The 23,770-nt window shown below is 40.8% G+C and overlaps 1 protein-coding gene across 6 annotated transcripts in view; it reads right to left on the bottom strand.

The window, feature by feature from the left end:
• sh3pxd2b (SH3 and PX domains 2B) overlaps positions 1-23,770 on the bottom strand; it is a 318,737-nt gene that overhangs the window by 154,899 nt on the left and 140,068 nt on the right. For all 6 annotated transcript variants that reach the window (XM_072263727.1, XM_072263730.1, XM_072263725.1 and 3 more), the window contains exon 4: positions 7,489-7,565. In XM_072263727.1, coding sequence (XP_072119828.1) covers positions 7,489-7,565 — 77 coding nt within the window. The remainder of the gene's footprint in view (positions 1-7,488; positions 7,566-23,770) is intronic.

Genomic DNA, 23,770 nt, shown 5'->3' with positions numbered 1-23,770 from the left:
CAGGGTACCATCCCTGCTTCCGTTTTCTTAAAGGGGAACTGCACTCCCAACCTACGTCTGCCATCTGGGATTTATTGCATGATATCGGCAGCACTGGACTGTTGAAGATGTCGACATTTAAATCAAATGTTGGTGTTAAATAATCCACTGTATTCCTTGATTACGAGCAGTGGAGCTCTGGTGTGCAGATTCATACTTCTCTCTCAACCAATATTAAAACCAGATGATTATTTAGTTGCCAATTGTGAGAATGGTGGAATTTGTTTCCAATACCGTAACAGTGATTACAACACAAAGCTCCTTCATCAGCTGTAGCATATTTAGGTGAAAGATCTCCTTTTAAAAGATCAATTTCATGGTAAGTAAGGGGAGAAAGGAAATCTGCCCCACACCCACAACTATCCTGTAGACAATTTCTCCAATTGGAAGAACAGGTTTTTGGTTACAAAAACAGATGGCTCTCACCCATCGATCTTCTTCCTACTTCTCCATTTAACTGTTCTGCCCAGATTTACATTCCAACGATGTGTGTTTATAACTTCTGCAATTTATTGCAAAATGTATCTAAAACTATAGAAATTCAAGAGCTGTTTGCTCAGTGCGCCACAGTTTATGTAAATGTCCACATTTTCCAAGTGAAACACTAGAAAGTCATTTTATGCCTTTTAATATCCCACAGTTCCCATGGAAGGTACTACGGCAGCCAATCAGAATTTTGTTGCAACATTCCAGTTTCGGGTAACCAGTACCATGCTTCTCATGTAACAGACTAAAACTATTTAAAGTCCAGTATCATAAAAAGGGAAGGGAATTCCCTGCTAAATATACCATGGACATTGATATTTACAGCATAAGAAAGTAACCAGAGGTGAAATCAAAACTTCCAGATCTTCCATTTGCTTGTAAACAGTGCATCATCAAGTCACTTTGATTCCATGACTCAAAGAGCTAGCTGGGTGACACATGCAAAATGCTGGAGGAGCTCAGTAAGTCACAAAACATGTATGGGGGAGAATAAAAAGTTGACATTTCGGTCCGAGACCTTTCATCGGGTCTGGAAAGGAAAGGGAAAGAAGATGGCAGGGGGGAGTTCAAAGTACAAAAGCATGGAATACACTTCGACTTCACATCATACATGTCAAATGTGAAAGTTGCTCCCAGAGTTCCCACCGCAATGCTACCCTGCTCTGGTGCTTCTTTATAATTTATCATACATTAAATAATACAGCTTTTTAAAACTGCTAACTGGGATTGCCATTTTATTTGATATCACATGTTGCAGTGATGTTTTAAGAAAATATCCAAAAGCACAAATTCTATTTTTGTTTTCTCCTTCCTTAATTTCTCAATATTCTTTCGTTCAACTTTTCTCCACTGCTACTTTAAGCAACAACCGTATTAATTTGCCTCAGCTTTATGAATAATACTAGCCCTCACTTAAAATGTTTGGTGCTGATAACATTCAAAACTATCCGCATACTTTTGTTACACAAGGGGATCAAGTGATATAGAGCAAAGGAAGGTCAAAGTTTGAATACAGAATACCAACAACCTAATGCAATGGTTAAGTTGACCTGAGAGCTTGAGTGGTTTACTCCAGTTCCTGTTTATCTGGAAGATTATAAAGAGATGTGGTTATGGGAAGGGATTGATCAGATGAAGACTGGCTTGGTAACATTTGAGATTAGCTGGATCAGGGTATTCGCAGGCAGTTGCTATGATAATAACAACAGGTGATCATAACTTTCAGAAAGAGTGTTGGGTGAGGAAGGGAGCGATCAACTAGAACACTACTCAAAGGAAAGTCTCCTGAAAGAAGATAGGATTTTTGAACTCTCCACATTAGACGAGTAATATTTGCCTACTTCTACCACCATTAACTCTCTCACTAAGCCCTGCTCACAAGAGCCTCGCATTCAGGAAATACTGGCCAGGTTACTTGCTTGGATCCTTCAAATCAAAGATCCACCAGGATGCAGCACAAGATACAACAGCATGGAAATAAACACTTCGACTATATTCACAACGCGTGTCACGTCTGCAATCACCCCATGAGGCTGTTCTTTATTACATTTTCATCTATTTATTTTACTTATCTTTCGTAAGTTATAGGGAGAATTTCGTGCACTCAGTACTTGAAAGAATTTTGCACAAGTGGATTCAAAACACTTAATGTATACCATTTAACAACAGCCCCATGCACATGCATGTTATCAACACTGAAGAGCCACAACAAATTGCTGGAAGTGCTTATCTGTGCATTAAATCACTCATGACAAAATATAGTAAATGAGTTACACAAGGCAATAGAATTCTGAGATTTATAGCATTCCTCCTGACAATAACAATCAGAAAATGTTGAAACAAGTCCTATCACTGAACACTGGCTGCCAAATCTCATATTTTTGAGCGTTTATTTATGTTCCTCTTTGATAGCTTACTAAATATCAATTATACTCATATTTTAACAGGCTTCAGCAGTCCTTCCTAATTTGCCATACAAGTTTGTTCGAAAGTGCAGACTACAACATGACATACTGATAAAACCTAAAATACAACATTGTTCAGCTTCCACAAACACGAATATGGAATCATTTTACCTGAAGGCAGCTTCAATATTTACACTATTTAGCATTTGGGATGACCAAATGTCAACAGATTGAGAACATTAATTTGTTCAGTTAGTTTGCAGTTTATATGACCTAACATTATTCTCTTTGCAATTTAGTTGAGAAAGTATGACATCAAATATTGAGAGGTAAAAGTTCTGCTGCTCAAGCGTGACAACAACCACCTTGCAGTCAACATCAATGAGACCAAGGAAATGATTGTGGATGTCAGGAGAATGTATATCAGTCATCAGCAAGGTGAGCATCTTCAAGTTCCTGGGTGTCAACATCTCTGAAGATTTATCCTTCATATTGATGCAATTGAAGGATTGCATATTGATGCCCAACATATTGATGCAATTATGAAGAAGGTTCACCAGCAGCTATATTTCATTCGGAGTTTGAGGAGATTTGGTATGTAACCTCAGTTCTATAGATGCACCGTGCAGATCATTCTAGCTGGTGTGGAAGCACCTATGTACAGGATTAGAAAAGGCTGCACAGGGTTTTTGGCCAGCTCCATCATGAACATGTCTTCCCATCATTGAGGGTATCTTCAAAAGGCAGTACCTCAAGAAGGTGGCATCCATCATTACGACCAGACGACACTGGAGCACATTAGGCCATTCAGCCCATCGGATCTGCTCCATCATTTGATCACGGCTGTTCCATTTCCCTCTCAACCCCATTCTCCTGCCTTTTCCCCATAACCTTTCACACTCAGACTATCAACCTCTACCTTAAATACACTCAATGACCTGGCCTCCACAGCTGCGGGTGGCAACGAATTCCACAGATATACCACTCTCTGACAAAGAAGTTCCTCCTCATTTTCATTCTAAATCAACACTCCTCTAATCTGTGGTTGTGCCCTCTGGACGCCCCCAAGATTGGAAACAACTTCTCCACATCCAGTCCAACCAATTCCATGCCACTGTCCCCAGTTCAGGTATGTGGGTGACGGAACATCAAATTTTATGACGGCAGATGCACCTGACCGAGGTCTCTGTGCCTGAGCAATCGCTCCCTCTCTCTCTTTCAATGATGGGCAGAGTTTGCTGCCAATTCTCAAGTCGGAATAAAAAGCAACACAGCAGATTGTAACACCATAACAGTAACTATATGTCAGTCTCCCGTTTCGCTGTGAAACCTCTCTGTCCCTTGTTAGTGAGAGAGAGAGAGTGAGAGCACCTATGGCATGTCGAATTGTCGGGTAAATGATAGTTCTTGCTTTCTGCAGATCCTGGTTTCTCTTGCTCTTTCTCGGCGAGTGGTGGGCAGTGGGCACCGACGCTTTCTGTTGAAATGGGTTGGGGGGGGAGGGGGAAGTTGATGCTATGCCGCTGCTTGTGCATGGGAGAGGTAGAGGGGGCTTTGGGTTCTAATACGTGGCTGGGCACAGCTCAAATACCATCTATAGGTTTGCTAACGATACAACCATTGTTAGTAGAAACTCAGGTGGTGACAAGAGGGCGTACAGGAGTGAGATATACCAACTAATGCAGTAGTGCTGCAGCAACAACCTGGCACTCAACGTCAGTAAGACGAAAGGGCTGATTGTGGATTTCCGGAAGGGTAAGATGAAGGAACACATACCAATCCATATGGAGGGATCAGAAGTGGAGTGAGCAGTTTCAAGTTCCTGGGTGTCAAGGTATGGGGGGTGGGGGGAGAGCTACTGCACAAGACCAAAAGAAGCTGCACGGGGTCGTAAATTTAGTCGGCTTCATCTTGGGTACTAGCCTACAAAGTACCCAGAATATCTTCAAGGAGTGGTGTCTCAGAAAGGTGGAGCCCATTACTAAGGACCTCTAGCACCCAGGGCATACTCTTTTCTCACTGTTACTGTCAGGTAGGAGATACAGAAGCCTGAAGGCACACACTCACTGATTCAGGAACAGCTTCTTCCCCTCTGCCATCCAATTCCTAAATAGACATTGAACCCTGGGACACTATCTCACTTTCTTCCCCTTTTTTAAAAATATACAGTATTTCTATTTTTGTCCAATTTTTTATCTATTCAATATACATATACTGTATAAAGTATACAGAATAAGATTTACGTATTTATTATTATTTTTTCTTCTATATTATGTATTGCATTGAACTGCTGCTAGCAAGTTAACAAATTTCACATCACATTACAGTGATAATAAACCTGATTCTGATTTCTGTCATTCATTCTTTGGGGTTCTTTTTTGTTTTTCATGGATGTCTGCAAAGAGTAAGAATTTCAGGTTGTACACTGTATACATTCTCTGATATTAAAATGAAACCATCTTAACCATATGTAATACCATGGGCTCTTACCTGGCTCAGCAGCCTTATGTGAGGCACCTTGTCAAAAGCCTCTTGAAAAGTCAAGTACACGACACTCACTGATTTTCCTTTGCCTATCCTGCTTGTTAGTTCCCTCAAGGAATTCTAACAGATTTGTCGAGCAAGCTTTTCCCTTAGGGAAACCATGCTGTCTTAGCCTGTTTTATCATGTACCTCCAAGTACTCCAAAACCACATCCTTAGCAATCGACTGCAACATCTTCCAAACTACTGAGGTCCTTTCTCTGCCTCTCTCCCTTCTTAAAGAGTGGAGTGACGTTTGTAATTTTCCATTCCTCTGGAACCATGCCAGCATCAAGTGATTCTTCTACAATCATTACCAATGCCTCCACAGTCTCCGCAGCCACCTCTTTCACTGGGGTTATAGTCCATCTTGTCCAGGTGACTTAACTATCTTCAGACCATACAGCTACCTAAGAACCTGTTCTGTAGTTATAGCAACTGTACTCAGGGTTGTATATGGTGACATACATGTACTTCGATTTATTTGAAGTTTGAACTTTGAAAAAGAATCCAAAAACAAGGAGAGTTCAAAGGTAACAAAAGGATGGGTGAAGGTTTCTGCAGTAGATGAGCTATGGTTGGATCAGGGACACACAAAATAAATGAAGATAATGTCAGCCTTAGTGATCAGGTAAAAATGTGTTCAAGAGCTTGACTCAGTATTAAAAAAAGATGTAAAGTTCCTGGATTGTCAAGTCTTCAAAGAGAAGAATAGAGTCAGTAGGCCACAGATGACAGAGTATATAAATAAAGGCTTTGAACTTCCCAATATTTAGCTATGCAGGTTGTTAAACAAGCAATGTGACTACTCAAGGGTGAAGAAAGACAATGGTGAGAGATATGTGACACCAGTCTGTGAAACATGACAATGGTATCTGGGATAACATTGGCAGAAGCATACAAATGAGAACTAAGGACAGACGGCACGAGAACGGAGAGCAGTGTTTGTAATTGCCCTGGTTGTGATTGGACAAATAAAGAAAAGAACCAGAGAGAAGTCACATCAAGTTGAATGCCGAAGGAGAGGCACTGGAGAATATTGTGTCCAATGCAGCATTCAGGTTGATTAGTTTCATGATACTTCTTTATTTCTTGCCCATGGATTAAACATGTTTAATCAAGTGTATTTTTTATCCATATGCACCAGACGACATTCTAACTGGTTGCATTACCATCTAGTAAGGAGAGGCCATTGCACAGGAACTGCAAAAGCTGCAGAAAGTTGTAAACTCAACCTGCTCCATCATGGTACCCATGCTATAGCCCCCCCCCCACCCAATTATCAGCACCCAATTGCCCACCATTGAGAACATCTACCATAAACACTGCCTGGGCAGGGTGAAAAGCATTATCAGGGATGCATCTCACCCTAACCATGGACTTTTTACTCTCCTCCCATCCAGCAGATGCTACAAGAGCCTCCGCTCCCGCACCAGCAGGCACAGGAAGAGCTTCTTCCCTGAGGCTGTGACACTGCTGAACCTCTCATCACAGCGCGAAGCAGTATTGCACCCATATTGTACTGTCTCAGTACTTTTATATTTGTGTGCTGTAGCACTTTTTTTATTCGCAGTTATTTTGTAAATAACACTATCCTTTGCATTTCTGGTCAAATGCTAAATGCATTTCATTGGCTTTGTATCTGTACTCGGCAATATGACAATAAAGTTGAATCTAACCTACAACGTTTGTAATCTAATCTAATCAAGGACACCTTCAAAAGACAGCATCCATCATTAAAGATCCCCATCACCCTGGACATGCCTTCTTCTCATTGCTAATATCAAGGAGGAGGTACAGGAGCCTGAAGACACAGACTCAATGTTTCAGGAACAGTTTCTTCGCCTCTGCCACCATATTTCTGAATGGACAATGAAACCATGAACACTACCTCACTGTTTTTTCCTCTCACTTTTTGTGCACTGCTTGTTTAATTTATATATATATATACTTACTGTCATTTATAGTTTTTAAAAATTATTGTGTATTGCAATGTACTGCTGCCACCAAACAAGTTTCACAACATATGCCAGTGATATTAAACCTGGTTCTGATTCTGAGGTGGCAGATTTGAGTAACTATTCTTGCAAAAAATCCCTTCACTGCTGCTGTCCAAGTAACTCAGATAACTTGAATTGGCATTTAGAGTATAAATCTTAAAAGTTTTCATAAATTAGCATTTGCATCCTAAAACAGAGGAAAATTAAATTCCATGATATGCAGATAGGACATGCAGTTGTAGAATAAACTTATTCTTCTTTCACATCCAGAAACAAAACCGCATTGATATTTATTAAATTAGTTTTTAATGGAAGTAACTGAATATATGAGTACATTTGTGTATTTTTGGGACAGACTTGGCACATCTATGATTTTGGACAGAACTTTACCATTGCACTTTCCTGTCTGCTACGTACTAAACCTCAACTCTAGTCTGACTACATAAACAAACTCCTGTCCCAAACAAAGATGGGGAAAAAAAGAAATGAACTCAAGATCTTCTGGTTTTTTTCCTCCAGAGGTTGTCTGTTACTTACCCTGCAGTATTCATCTATGGGCTTCAGCCGCTTTACTGCAACATCCCTGATGTGACTTCGCCGGAAGAGGATTTTACCTGCAATGTGAACAGACAGCAGCATTTCAGCAAATGGCATACATACATAAGCAGCTCTTAGTCATATCCTGAACGTTAGGAGCAAAGAAACCCCATTCTTTGCATCAACATACTTCATTTAAGCTGTCATATGTTTAAATTATTTCGTGTTTACATTGGGAAGAACTGCATACTGATCCAGTCATGCAAAACATATTCAACTACTTGTCCATCCCTGCTTTAAATTATTTGCTAGGAACACTTCATTGGCCTGAACAAATAATTTCATTGTTTAATGGATAGCCAGCAAATGATGGGTTAGCATGGGCTGAATGGCCTGCTGCCATGCTATATAGCTCAATGACTCCATATTTTCAAAAGGCCAACTACTCAATACAAAGATATTTGTAGCAAATACTCATTAAAGAGCCCACTTACCCTCCTGCAAGGCAGTTGCAAAGAAGTGGTAAATCAGAAAGCATCTGCAAACCAACAACTTCAACGAATAAAACATGAGGTCATGCAGACAGGCTATTTAATTCATTTTGAATGTTCCATGTCTTTTATACATAGATACACAGATACCATTAGAGAATATGTTGAAGATGTACATATGGCCATTTTCTCTTCCATCTATGGATAAGAAAATTATCTGAAAAGGACAATTAATTCACTGCTTATGGCTAAGCACCTCCAGATAAATGTTGTCAGAAAGTAAGAGAGCTACAAAATCTATTTTTCTTTAACATTCTGCTCTGTTACATCGGAGGAAACTACTGTCACTTCCTCTCCATCATACCATTGAATATGAATGATGAGTAAATTTGCAGATGACACAAATACTAGTCATGCTGTTGGCAGTCTATGGCTTAAGTTGATTGAATGGGCAAGGAAATGGTAATACCCTGAAAAATGTGAGCTGACGCATTTTGGGAGAGCTAATAAAGACAGAATATACACAGTTGGACTCAAAGTGGAACTGAGGGACAAAGCAGCCTTGATGTCCATATCCAGGGATCCCCAAAGGCAACAGCAATTGGAATGAAGATAAATTAATTAAGAGGGCATGCAGAGAAGAAAAGAAGGAAGGCTGTGCTACAACTGTGTAAGATGTCAGGCTACAGCTAAGATTATGGTGGACAGTTCTGTTCACTTCTCTGTAAGAAAGTTATGATGCCATTGGAGAGGGTATAAAGGAGATTCACTAGTATGTTGTCTCAGTGAAGTATTTCATTTGTGAGCAAAAACTGTGTTGGACTAGGATAATGTACTGTGCTGCTGCAGCAAAAAGCTAATGTTCAGGCCATTTATACCTTGGGTACCAATCATGAAAACAACTTGAATTGGATAGGCTTGGGAGCTGAGCATATAACCTGACAGGTATACATTATTAGAGTAATAGACAAGTAAGTTTGTGTGACTCTGCAGCTTATCAGCGATGGCTATAATCAGAGATTTAGAGGAGACTTGGGGAAGAACACCTGCAGCCAAAGGAGGCTGTAATTTGAAAGGTGTTGCTTGAGTTCAACGTTCAAATTAAGTTTATTATCAAAGTATGCATTTCCTGACTTGAGATTCATTTTCGTTGCAGGCATTTACAGAGGGGTGATGGAGGGAAATACTCTCACAGCATACAAGAAAAATTCACAGTAGAATTTGAAGCAATGACATAGAAGGCTACTGGTGAAGTTCTGGAAAATGGGATTAATAGAACATAAAGCAGAACAGCACAGGAACAGGCACTTTGGCTCATGGTGTTGCTAGATATAGATAATTGATCACCAGCACAGACACTGGGCTGAAAGCCCTGCTTCCATGCTGCATTGCTCAGTGACTGCAATCTGTGTTTCACTGAAGACAACAGAGTGGTCTAGAGCCAAGTAATGTTATTGGTTTCTGGGTATCAGTTGTAATTAGTAGCAGTAATAACTCACAATAGATCCTGGACAGGATTTTCTTAAGCAGTTCTCCACATCGCTGGGTTACAGTTTTACCACAATTTCAACTTCGGGGAGGCTGTTGTCTGCTTCAATTCCCTCTTCCATGTGTAAATCACATTAAGATGCATAGTATAAATTATCAAGTATCCATAATTATGGAGCCCTTAAGCAGCAGTTTGAGCAGAACGCATGCAAAATATTTGGTTGAGCACACTTACTACTGTGCTTTACACCCTGGTCTGGTATACATGCATAGAGTTAAAAAAACAATAAACTTGACTTGAGCTTTTCCACTCATGATCAGTGTTCAGGTGTTTACCAGCCCTTGTCTGTCAATTACCTGGGTATTCACCACTAGCCTTGATTAGATGTGTAGTATGGTCTGAGAGCTTTGTTTTCTTTGATTAGTTGTGCAATCACTCAAGTGACGAAGGAAGTTACTCCAAGCTGATTCTCCATGATTAGCAAATTCAGTCACCAACTAGCCAGTTTATACACTCTAAACTGACAACACCTGAAATTCATGGCTGGAAAGAATTCACCCACCCACCTATCCAACCAATCTAATACGATTAATTCCCTTTAATCAACGATTATGTCTGAATGAATAGAGTTAATTGCACTTTCGCTAGCATTGTGCATAGACTCTCTCTCTCCTATTCAATGCACAAGAGAATGATTGAGAATCCTGAACTTAGGCTACGTCCACACTACGCCGGATAATTTTGAAAACAAAGCTTTTTCTCTTCGTTTTGACCCTCCGTCCACATTGAAACGGTGTTTTCATCCCCCGAAAATGGAGCTTTTCTGAACCACTCTCAGAGTGTGTAAATTTGAAAATGATTGTTGTGCGTTGTAGTGGGGACAGGGTATGATGATTATGAAGACATGTAGTCCTCTTTTATTGTCATTTAGTAATGCATGCATTAAGAAATGATACATTATTTCCTCCGGTGAGATATCACAAAACACAGGACAAACCAAGACTGAAAAAACTGACAAAACCACATAATTATAACATATAGTTACGAACAGTGTAACAATACCATAACTTGATGAAGAAGTCCATGAGCACAGTAAAGTTCAAAGTTTCTCAGATCTCCCACATCTCACGCAGATGGGAGAAGGAAGAAAAACTCACCCTGCCATGCCAACCACAATCCGACTCTGAGTCATCCAAAAACTTCGAGCTCTGATCAGCTCTCCGACACCAAGTACTGAGCGCCATCTCTATCCGAGCGATTCAACCTCCTTCCCGGTGGCCAAAAGCAGGCAAGGCCGGGGATTTTGAGGCCTACTCTCCGAAAGATTCCCGACCACACAGTAACGACAGCAGCTTACGGGCGTTTCAGAAATTTCTCCAGATGTTTCCCTGTGCTTTCACGTCCATTTTCCATCAAATCAGAATTGTCCACGGCCCCTATTTAACAGATACGATATCGTTTTTCACCGGAGGGCTGCGCACACGCAGGCGCGCCATCTTCTCAGCCCGCCTCCCGGGTAAATGGAGATATTTCAAAACGCTGTCAGGACAACACCAAAACAACAATGCTTTTTCTACTTCTGCTTGGTACTGCGCAAGCACTGCCAGACGGCTGTTATAACGCGCAGTTGGTGTGAACGGTGTGAGAGTTAAATTGTAATGTGAGCTTTTTTGACTAGATCGCCTAAATTGATTTGATTGAGTCTATCTCTAAAAATATTAATGTCAGAAATACTGTGCAGGCCTGGCAGCAGAAGATTCCACTCTCTTGTTGATCTTGGGTAGAGGACGGCTTCATGCGTGTGTTGTTTACTTTATTGTCTTCGTTAGTAGCTTGTTTGGAGTTAAATATCTCCACGTTCTCCACTGCTTTGCTGACTTTGTAGTTGTTTGTAACTCGCAGAAACAGTTCAACTTCATTCTCTGTCTAAACGAAGAAGTCCGGTCTGCTTTTTCCAGCGGAGGTTTTCTTTGTATTCCTCAAAAACATTGTTGAAAACTTTCTTTCGCTGTTGTTGGTACTCTAGTTTTTGACCAATGGAAATAGCACAACGTCACCACGGAAACGTAAATATTACACCGTTTCCTCTTCGCTTGTTTTCTGTAGATGTGTTTGCGCATGCCCAGTAGGAGTAGATTTGCCCAAATATTCGATTAAATGTGGACACAGATATTTTGAAAAACGCCTAGTGTGGACGCCTGTCGTTTTCATTCGAAACCGGTGTTTTCAAAATTATCCAGTCTAGTGTGGACGTAGCCTCAGCCTCATTTTGTTGCCACTTTTTCCTTCCTTATTACTACTGGAGAATTACGTTCAAGCAAGAAGTAGTGTGACCCTGATATCTTTTGAGACCAGTTTAAAAAGAGTAAAATTTGCTAACTGGCTTACAAAATATTAAACTTAATTACAGCCAACACATTCTCAGAAACCTTGTGCATACCCAAATGTTCGTGTTTATGGTGGAAGACATGGCAGTATGTTGAAAAGCAAAATAAATTATGAGGAACAAGATGAAATTACAAAGGTCTTTCACTCTGGCCTTTTATCTCTTCTCACCTGCCTATCATTACCCCCTGGGTCCTCCCCTCCTTCCCTTTCTGCTATGGTCCACTCTCTTCTCCAATCAGATTCCTTCTTCTCCAGCCCTTGACCATTCACTTACCACCTTCCAGCTAGCCTCCTTTTTCTTCCCCACCTTTTTATTCCCCACCTTTTTATTCTGGCTTCTTCCTCTTTCCTTCTCAGTTCTGAAGACGGGTCTCGGCCCGAAACATTGACTGTTTATTTGTTTCCATAGACACTGGCTAAATTTCTGAGTTTCTCCAGCATTTTGTGTGTGCTTTTTTTGCACATTGGATGTTTGTCCGTCTTTGTGTGCAGTTTTTTATTGATTCTATTCTGTTTCTTTGTATTTACTGTGAATGCCTGCAAGACAATGAATCCCAAGGTAGTATATGGTGACATATATGTACCTTGAAAATAAAGTTACCTTGAACTTTCAACTTTACTTAGAAATTGAACTCATTTTGCCAGGGATCTAGGTGAAAATTTAGCTCCATATCATAGCAGACATGTTGACAATTTGATTCCAATTCTTTTGAAGAAATCACCATTCAATATCATAATTGTTCTTTTTTAAGCTCTGTGGCTAGGGCGTTGGAGTAGCGACCTGAAGGTCGTGGGTTCGAGCCTCGGCTGAGGCAGCATGTGTGTCCTTGAGCAAGGCACTTAACCACGCAATGCTCCAGTCAACCCAGCTGAGAATGCCACAGAAACTGGCATAAGCACCGGCCTGATGGGCCACAAGGTTCGTGACAGACTTTAATCTTAATCTTTTTTAAGCTACTTTACCATCCTTGTCCATGTACATTGATTCCATGCCCCATTCTGTAGAAACAATTCATGATACAGTACTCATTTCATTCAGCAAGACCATAAGGATAACACATTACAAAAAGGAAAATATTAATACATAATACCTCCACTGTTATCATCTGGTGTGAGGAGGGAGTCGGGCTTGGGGTTGACCATTGACCAGAAATGCAATACATGATCCACAAAAATGTGGCAATGGGGGAGATACTATAAATTCTGAACTCGCAAATAATCTCCAGCTCATTTTTTGAAGTATATCTTTCATTCCTTTTTATTCATGTTCTGGAAGCAATTCCCAGCTCAAATGAATGATATACTTCAAAAACAAATTGCTAGCAAGGAAAAGACTTTTGAAGATTATTCTCAAAAGAGAAACTCCTGTTGTTCTGAGAATACCTGATACTGATTAGAGCTATCGGCATGATTTTCTCATCCTAACATTTCTAAATCTTGATAAGGCAGTAAGTAGCTACTGGATATTTATGCACAGTATATTTAAGCTAATATAACAGAAGAGATGAAAAAAATCTGTATTTATCACTCTTCCTAAGAAAGCTGGAGCAATAGAATGTGAATTACATAGGACCATAAGTTTAATGACTCATATCACCAAGATACTTCTAAGAATTTTGATGACAAGAGCTAAAAGTAAGATACAAGCTGAAATAGGCAAAGAACAATGTGGTTTTGTGAAAGACAAAGGTACAAGAAACACAATATTGATGTTAAGGATACTATCAGAATGAGCTATTCAAGTACAGAAGGATCTGTTTATTTATCGACTACACAAAAGCATTTGATAAAGTGAAGCACAATAAGTTATTTGAAATATTATAGAAAACTCCAGATCTAGATTCGAAAGACCTCGGCCTAATCAGAAATCCATACTGGGAACCAACTGCCGCTGTAAGAATAGATGGAAAAGTGAGTCAGTTTACAAAAATCAAGAGAGGCGTTAGACAAGGGTGTGTTTTCTCCCCTGATTTATTTAATGTGTACAGTGAAACAATATTACAAAAAATAAGAGACATCTTGCAAATCAAAGTTGGCTGTGAAAACATCAATAATTTCAGATATGCAGACGACACTGTGTTAATTGCAAGTACAGATGAAGAACTACAAAACTTAATTGATATAATTGCTGAAGAAAGTGCAAAAACGGGCCTACCTATCAATTACAAAAAGACAGAATGTACGGTGATATCCAAAAAGAAGGAGAATCCTATCTGCAGGCTGAGAATAAATGGGGAAGACATAAAACAAGTACAGAACTTTTGCTACTTAGGAAGCTGGCTCCTCTACCAACTTAGAGGAGTACATGGCATCAGTGACTAGCCACATCAGCAAGTGGATTGATGATGTCACTATGGCCAAGACCATCACTACACGCGCTAACCAAAAGCCATGGTTGACCAAGAAGGAGCATGCACTGCTGAGGACCCGTGACTCCGCCTTCAGAGCAGGCGACAAGGCAGCCCTAACAACAGCGAGAACCAAACTGTCCCGGGCCATCAGCGAGGCAAAGCATGCACACACCCAGCGAATCCACAACCACTTCTAGGATAGCGGCGACACGCAGCGCATGTGGAAGGGCATTCAGGACATCACCAACTACAAGACAACATCACCTGCCTGTGCTAGTGATGCCTCCCTCCCAGATGTGTTGAATAACTTCTACGCTAGTTTTGAGGTGGAAAATGAGGTCAGCTGAGAAAATCATCAGGGTCTCTCTTCCCGCCATTACAGAAATTTACACCACATGCTGCACCCGTAAAGCCAACATCATTGTGAAGGACCCCATGCACCCCTCATACAAACTCTTCTCCCTCCTGCCATCCAGCAACAGACACCGAAGTACCTGTATTCGGGCTTTCAAGACCAGACTATGTAACAGTTTCTCCCCCCAAGCCATCAGACTCCTCAACACCCAGAGCCTGGACTGACACCAACCTACTGCCCTCTAATGTGCATATTGTCTTGTTTATTATTTATTGTAATGCCTGCACTGTTTTGTGCACTTTATGCAGTCCTGGGTAGGTATGTAGTCTACTGTAGTTTTGCGTTTTTTTTTAAGTAGTTCAGTGCAGTTTTTGTATTGTTCATGTAGCACCATGGTCCTGAAAAAAGTTGTCTTGTTTTTACTGTGTACTGTACCAGCAGTTATAGTCGAAATGACAACAAAAAGTGACTTGACTTGACATCAGATGGAGGTGCGACTTGGACATCAAAAGAAGAATAGGGATGGCAAAAGACACCTTTACGAGAATGAAGGGTATACTGACCAATACTTAACCAGGCATGACAACTCGCCTCAGAGTACTGAAATGTTACGTTTATCCAGTTATGTTATACGGCTCAGAATATTGGACAATATCTAGTAACATGAGGAAATGAATTGTAGCAGCAGAGATGTGGTTTTTGAGGAGGATGCAAAGAATATCATGCATGAAACAAATATCCAACGAGGATGTCATGAACAGAGCAAACACAAAAAGAGAAATAATGTATGAGATCATGAAAAGGCAACGTAACTTCATTGGACATGTGATTAGGAAAGATGAGTTAGATTGCTCGGTAATTATGGGAAAGATTGAAGGGAAGAAAACAAGAGGGAGGCAAAGACAAATGATGATGGAGACAGCGGCCAGAGAACTGGAAATGAATACCAATGAATAGAACCACTTGACCTGAAACAGGAGTGTGTGGGCCATGGTAGTCAAAGCTCAAACTGGGCATGGCACCTGATGATGATGATAATGATATTTAGGATAGTAAGTATCTTAATTTATATTTATTTCATGTCAATGGAGTAATTCTAGCTCAGTATAGAACAGAGGTCTTTATACAAAACTGCATGTCCATACAGAATTTAAAATTTATGCAATGGTTTGCCTGAAACTTATATACAAATGCCAAATATAACTTTAATTAGCTAACTCCACCAAAAGTTTTCCAAGTTCTCACAGTTTTCAATTTATTAGACAATATGCACATTATCCAGCTTACATACAGTGGAACTTGGGGAAAAAAATCACCCCGATAGTCTGTAAACATGAAATTTTCTGCAGATGCTTCAAATCAAGAATAACACACACAAAATGCTGGAGGAACTCAGCAGATCAGGCAGTATGTATGGAGAGGAATTGAAGTGGTAATGTTTTGGGCCGTGACCCTTCATCAGAACTGGAATGGAAGGGGGGAAAAAGCCAGAAAAAGAAGGTGGGATGTTAAAAGTACAAGCTGGAAGATGATAGGTGAAGACAGGTGAGGGGGAAAGTAGGTGGGTGGGGGAGGGAAGATGAAGTGAGCAGCTGGGAGATGATAGGTGATAGGTAGAAAGGGTAAAGAGCTGAAGAAGAAGAAAACTGATAGTAGAGGAGAGTGGGGACCATGTGGGAATGGGAAAGAGGAGAGGCACCAGAAGGGTTTTAGGCAGGGGAGGAGAAGAGAAGGGGTAAAAGGACAGCCACAGTGGGGAATGAAAAGGAGAGAAAGGAGGAAGAGAAATTAATGGAAGTTGGAGAAATCAATGTCCATGCTATCAGATTGGAGACTACCCAAATAAAATACTCCTCTGACCTGAGAGTGTCCACACTGTGGCAGTAGAGGAGGCCATGGATTAATCTATGTAATTTATAACACATTTACCTCTCTGCATATGTGGTTACTTATGATCGCTAATACAGTAAAATAGTGCTCACCCACTAAGAGAGGCCTCTATATGTTTAGAAAATTATTTATGCATCCACAGTACTCAGATTCTGATGAAAAGCTGAGTGCGTCACTTAAAGAGATGATAAAAACATCATCCCAGTGGCACAAGTTAATGGTAACACTTTTTAAAATGTCACTCCAGTCTGGAGAATAACCAGTCAATGACACAGGCGCTCCCCTCTATCGCTGAGTCACAGGAAAACAAATCCAGTTGTCTTGCACATTGCTGGAAGTTGACAGCAACAATAAAACAACAACCTACAATTAAAAACAGGAGAAAGTATGCGGATGCTGAAATCCAAGCAACACACACACACACACACACACACACACACACACACACAAAATGCTGGAGGAACTCAGCAGGCCAGGCAGCATCTACGAAAAAGAGTACAGTTGACATTTCAGGCCAAGACCCTTCAACAGGACTGGAGAAGACAAGATGAGGAGTAGAGTTAAAAGATGGGGGGGGGGGGGGGAAGGGGAGGAAGAAACACTAGGTGAAACCAGGAGGGGCAGGGATGAAGTAAAGAGCTGAGAAGTTGATTGGTGAAAGAGCTACAGGACGGGGAGATACAGAGATACAGGGCTAATAGGACAGGTCAGAAATATAAGCAGTTTTGCATACGGCTCCTATGCCCTGAAAACTCCCATGAAGAAAAATGCGCAGCTGATCATTTTGGAAGAACAAAAGAACAGAATACATTTTCAATTGAGAATTGGATGTCCTTGAAGTTATTTAATTGTCTGCAATCATTCACAACTACGGGTGGTAAAACTTTGAACATTGGTTCTGAATTTGTTTAGCTCAGTCTGCTTCACACTACTTTCACCGTTTAGCACTAACGTTTCCCTATATTACAATTTCACCAGGTTGGCACCTCAATTTCAAAGATGGCCAGTACTGTTCCCAACAAGCCATTCTGCACTCTTCATTGAACCAAGGTCAAACAAGGCTCAATTTCATCAAACATCATTAAGCGGTTTGAACGGCTGATCGTGGCACGCGTCAAAAACTCCATCCCTGCCACACTGGACACTCACCAATATGCCTACCGACAGAACCACCCTATGACAAGATGCCACAGCATGAGTCATGCACCTGGCACTGACACACCTAGAAAACAAGGACACCTATGTCAGAATACTGTTTCTAGATTTCAATCCAGCATTCAACACTTTTGTACTACTGACCCTGGTGAATAAACTCCTACTTCTCAGTCCAAACACAACACTGTTCAAGTCTCTCGTGGTCCCAGAATACGTCCTAAAAATAACAAAACGCATGGACTCCAGCAGTGAGAGGAGAGGTAGCTTCGGAGGGAATTGATACAAAGGGAAACAGTGATAGATGGTTCCTTAAGAGGGTACTTGGAGATCAATCCACAACACAACGTAGTTACCTCTTCTTCTCCTTAATGAACATCTACATTCCTGCCACTTTTTGGAGATATTTATGACATGTAATTTTAAGTCTGAACTGATGAAGTTGATCTAACTAAATTAATCTAAACCTCTTTCAAAGGATCATGAAAATGACTCAGATGGTTTTACCTGAAACATTGACGAAAATTTCCGACACAGATGCTGACTAACCTGCCAAGTGCTTCCAAGGTGTTCGACTGACACTCATGTCTACAGAAACATCAAACCAATTTCAATTATTTTCCTGTCCTCAACTCTAAAACCTCATTGAGACATTTCTAGCTTCCAGTCAATGTTAATTAAGGCATTCGTTTTCCCAATTAAGAACGAGCAGAAGCCGCACTTCAGACAATGTAAGTGATCGCTGGGACTGTGAAGCAAGCAATGGGAAAAAGTTAGCAACGATCCCTTCTCTTCTTTGATTGCCAGTGACTCATACTGGAAAGTTCACTTGTGGATGTAAGGGGAATGAAAAGAACTAGGATTAGATCACTTTTTCTCCACCACTGAATGGCTACCAACACTCAGTGTCTCCACTAACATCTTACAGACAATTCCTTGGCATTGTACATGAGATAAATCAGTACTCATGGAACTGTATTTGAGCAGGAACCAGCACTCTCTGGAGAGAAAAAAGAGCAGAATGAAACTCTCGAAGGCAAATGCAAGGGGAATCTATAAAATATAGCATTTTCACAGCAATCACTCCAATTGGCAGACTTACACACAACCTTAGAAATGTTTCATTCCAATGTTTATTTTTTAAAGAATTTCATATTTTTAGTTTAATAAAATAACCAACAGGGATGAACAGACCTCTGTGTCACAGCTAATATGACTCAACTGCATTGGCAGCCCTTCAGAGGTAGCCAACTGGTGCCACATTGACATATTTAAGCCAAGCTAAAAATCACAATATTCCTCAAGTACAATTCCTCATTTGAAATAGAAAGTATAAAGTGGGTATACGATATGAACTCAACTACAATAACGAACTTTTGCTTACGGAGTTAAACGTAAAATAAATCTGTCAAACTGAACTAAGTTTTTAGCTTGGTATTTGCGTCACAAATAAATGTCAATTTGATGCACTTTGATCAAGGTGGCATTAGCACTAGCTGAAGCAAATTTGCATGCTGCTGAGGTACTTCTGAAACTAAACAGAAAGACTACAAGTTTACAAGAGTGGTATAATCGAACAAAAAGTTGTAAGTGTCCAACAGTTGAAAACACACAAATTGTGAGTCTCAGCTGTACTCTTCACATGCTTTTCATTAAAGAAAGACACGCATCAACAAGCCTTTTAGGGTTGTGTCTACCATATGGCAAAGTAAATCTAATATTCCAGGAACTAATCTACTAGTAGGCTCTGTTTAGCGTGGTGGTCTTTAGATTATTTCACAAAACCGAGAAACGCTGGCAGGCAGAAGCACGTTTCTATTGACTAAAGATTAAAGATACAGTAAGCCACAGTGGTTGCCAGTAAATATTTTTGCCATCATGTGTAAGTCAAAGCTGATGAGCTAACCTACTTGAAACAATCTCATCCTTGTCTCAAGTATTGTGAAGACATTTTGATTTGAGAGCCACTGCAGCACATGACAAATTTTCAGGGAATGTTTCATATATTAAACTTTTCTGATATTCATGTCTGTCTGTTTTAATTGAATGGTCTAGGCTGACAGGAAGAGTATAAATTACCCCAGATTAAAGTTACAAGTTGAAAGGAAAAATGAGCCCAATAAATCTCAACAACTGAGAAATGTATCCTTTGGGTGATGATAGACATGCAAAATTTGTTCCAAGGATGGTCACAGACAAAAGTCTAGAATTTAAATAAAACCACTGACACTAAATATTACAGGAATAAGTTCTTCTAATGATAACCTGGTAGGAGGGTAGTCAAAAGTGAAATTTTCTCATTAACTCAAGATAGCCAACAATGCAACAGATATTAGCCTTCAACTATCAGGCTCCTGAACCATTCACCACAGTACTGAACTGATCACTAAACACAACCTAGGTACTCAGTTTCAAGGACTCTGCACTCCTGCTCTCGGCCATTACATGGTTGAGAGAGGGTTAGGAATGGGTACTTAATTGCCCAGGGTTTCGAGGCTTTAGAAAAGATAGAGAGGTAGGTTAAAGGCAGGCTGGGACAGTTGCACTACTAATCAGGGACAGTATCACAGCTACACTCAGAGAGTACATAATGGAGGGCTCGTTCACTGGGTCAATTTGGATAGAAATCAAAAATAGGAAAGATGCGTCACTCTGATGGGACTGTACTATATACCACAGGTCTCCAACCTTTTTCGCACTGTGGACCGGTTTCATATTGACAATATTCTTGCGGACCGGCTGACCGGGGGGAGGGGGTGGTAGGGCTGCCAACGAACAAGAGTAGTAGTCAAATACGTTGGGTTTACCCCGAGAAAGACTACAATGACCATGAAGCCTTGCGCGGGCACCAGTGCGCATGCGTGTATGTGCCGATTTTTTTCTACAAATCCTATTTTTGAGATTCTGTTCGGGGGGGTGTTAATCACGAATGCTATCTAGGTGATAAGTGGCTAATACACTCAATTTTGTTTCTAAAAGGGTTTATCTAACGAATTTAATATTAAACACAGCGCATATTTTCCTCGCATGAATATAGTGATAAGTCAATTATCAGGGGAGCTTGAAGTAAGTGTTGAACGAACTCCCAATAGAAGTGGTAGAGGCAGGTTCGACATTATCATTTAAAAAGAAAAAAATTGGATAGGTATATAGTCAGGAAAGGAATGGAGGGTTATGGGCTGAGTGCAGGTCATTGGGACTAGGTGAGAGTAGCGTTCGGCACCAACTAGAAGGGCAGAGATCGCCTATTTCCCTGCTGTAATTGTTATATGGTTATATAAGTCAATTGCATTATAACATTTTAAGTAACGTTTGGATATTAAATACACAGCACATATTTTCTCCGTATGAACATATAAAATCATTGCAACACACCAATATCGCTGAATCAGTGGGAGCCCCGGGCTTGGTTTCCTGCAACAAGACAGTCCCATCGAGAGGTGATGGGAGACAGCGATACACGAAGGGGGTTCCTTATATCCAGTCTATTCCGCAATTTAGTTTTCCTTGCATTCATTGCAGAGATATGTTGGAAATGGAAGCAACGTTTTCAGTGCTTTTGTGGCTATCTCAGGATATTTAGCCTTGACTTTGATCCAGAATGCCAGCAGAGATGTTATGTCAAACATACTTTTCAGCCCACCGTCATTTGCAAGCTTGAGGAGTTGATCTCCTTCCCGCGCTGACATGGATGACGTGTGCGTAATGACCTCGCGTGCATTCAAACTCAACAGTGGGCGTGACAGGGAATGAGGAAAGGTGCAGCTGACTCCTATCGCCAAATCATATCATTTCCTTGCGGCCCGGTAGCGCATGCTTTGTGGCCCAGCACCGGTCCACAGCCCGGTGGTTGGGGACCGCTGCTATATACCACCACCACTCCACACCCACCACCTACCCCACCTCACCAACAGCCATGGGGACTTTGGGAAAAGTGTACAAACAAGAGGGTTGTTGTCATGGGGGACCTCAGCTTCCCTAACATAAACTAGGACCTTTATAGTGCAAGAGATTTAGATGGGGCAGTATTTGTTGAGTACATCTAAAGTACTATCTAGATAGTCCAACAAGAGTGGGGAGGGGTCTGTACCGACCTGGTGATAAGTAATGAGCTTGGCCAGGTGGGTGAGCAGTTAGGGAAAGGACCTCAACTCCTTATGTTTTAAGGTAGCTTAAAGACCTTGCAGGAGAGTATGAAATTAGAGCAGGACAAATTATGACAGCAGTAGCAAGAACTAGGGAGATTTAATTGGAGAAGCTGTTTTTGGGCAGGTCCACATTTGACATGTGGAGGGTGTTTACAGACCTACTGCACAGAGTATAGGACATCTATGTTCCAGTCAGAAGGACGGAAAGCTAAGCAAACCTTGGCTGTCAACAGGAGAGATGAATTTAGTCAAAATAAAAAAGGAAAAGTATGTAAACTTAGGAAGCTAGAATCTAACCGAGCCCTTGAGGATTATAAAGAAGTCAGAAAAGAACTCAAGGTGGGAATTAGGAAAGCCAGGAAGCACCATGGAAAGTCATAGGAGAATAGGATTAAAGAGAATCCCAAGGCATTCTATACATACATGCAACAAGAGCAAGAGGATAACTAGGGAGAAGATGGGACCATTTCAGGATAAAGGAAGGAACACTTGCTTGGATGTGGAGGATATGGGTGAAGTCCTTAATACAGTGTTCCCCAACCACCAGGCCGCAACGCATATGCTACCAGGTCGCGAGGAAAGAATATGATTTGGCGATATGAAACGATAATGGGTCAGCTGCACCTTTCTCATTCCCTGTCATGCACTGTTGAACTTGAAATAACCTACCAAATCATACCAAATAACACATAAAACCTAAAATAACACTCGCATATAGTAAAAGCAGGAATGATATGATAAATACACAGCCTATAAAAAGTAGAAATAATGTATGTACAGTGTAGTTTCACTTAACAGAATCGGGAAGATTAAGCCAAAACCGATTTGTAGAGAAAAAAAAATCGGCACGTACACACATGCGCACAGAGGTGCCTGCACAAAGCTTCATGGTCATGGTAGTCTTTCTCGGGGTAAACAGAAGTGTCCCGTATTTGACTACTACTTTTGTCCCTTATTTGGGAACGAGAAAGTTGGCAACCCTACTTGAACATCCCCCTGTCAGCCGATCCGCAAGAATATTGTCAATATTAAACCGGTCCGCAATGCAAAAAGGTTGGGGACCCCTGTCTTAATGAGTATTTATTTATTTATTTATTTACTGAAATTACAGCATGGAACAGGCCCTTCTGGACCTTCAAGCCGTGCTGCCCAGCAAACTCCCAATTTAACCCTAGCCTAATCACGGGGCAATTTATAATGACCAATTAACCTACCAAATGTCATATCTTTGGACTGTAGGAGGAAACTGGAGCACCCAGAAAAAAAGCCACATGGTCATGGGGAGAACATACAAACTCCTTACAGACAGTGACGGGATTAATTTATATTAGTATTTACCAAGGAGAGGACATGGAGCATAAGAAAATCAGTGCCGACCGTATTATTTGCTCCGTCATTTTGAGGTAAAGGAGGAGGTCTTTTAAAGAGCATTAAGGTGGATAAGTCCCCAGGTCCTGATGGGACATACCCAAGGTTATTGAGAGAGGCAAGAGATGAGATTGCTGAAGCCTTGGCCATTATCTTCGTATCCTCTCTAGCCACAGGGGAGGACCAAGAGGACTAGCGTGCAGCTAATGTTGTTCCGTTGCTCAAGAACGGAACCAAAGATACTCCTGGAAAGTAAAGACCAGTGAATCTAACGTCAGTGGTAAAGCAGTTAATCAAGAGCATGTATGGCCAGACAAACGTAATTATTGCTTCAGTTCAATAACCTTGTCACTTCATTAACCTCAGTAAGACTTCATTGCCTTTTGAATGAGCAGGAATAGTGGCAGCAAAGAAATCAGCAGATCTGAGTCAAGGCAAGTGTAGTAGAAAGGCCAACGAACATAACAGGAAAGGGGGTTGTGATCTGTTTATAAAGATGCTGGAAACAAAAGTTAACCTCGGTTTCAAGTTGGAGGGAAAACTTGAGTACAGTGGATTCTAATTAATTGGGCCATCAGTTAATGGGGATAGACACTTACTTGGGACAATGCTTATAGAACAAAAACTAATTGAAAAAATATCCAGGATTT

Source organism: Mobula birostris, chromosome 7 (genome assembly GCF_030028105.1).
Source record: "Mobula birostris isolate sMobBir1 chromosome 7, sMobBir1.hap1, whole genome shotgun sequence".
Taxonomy (NCBI): domain Eukaryota; kingdom Metazoa; phylum Chordata; class Chondrichthyes; order Myliobatiformes; family Myliobatidae; genus Mobula; species Mobula birostris.
Note: the sequence above shows the minus strand (reverse complement) of the source record. Positions and strands in the feature narration are given on the sequence as shown.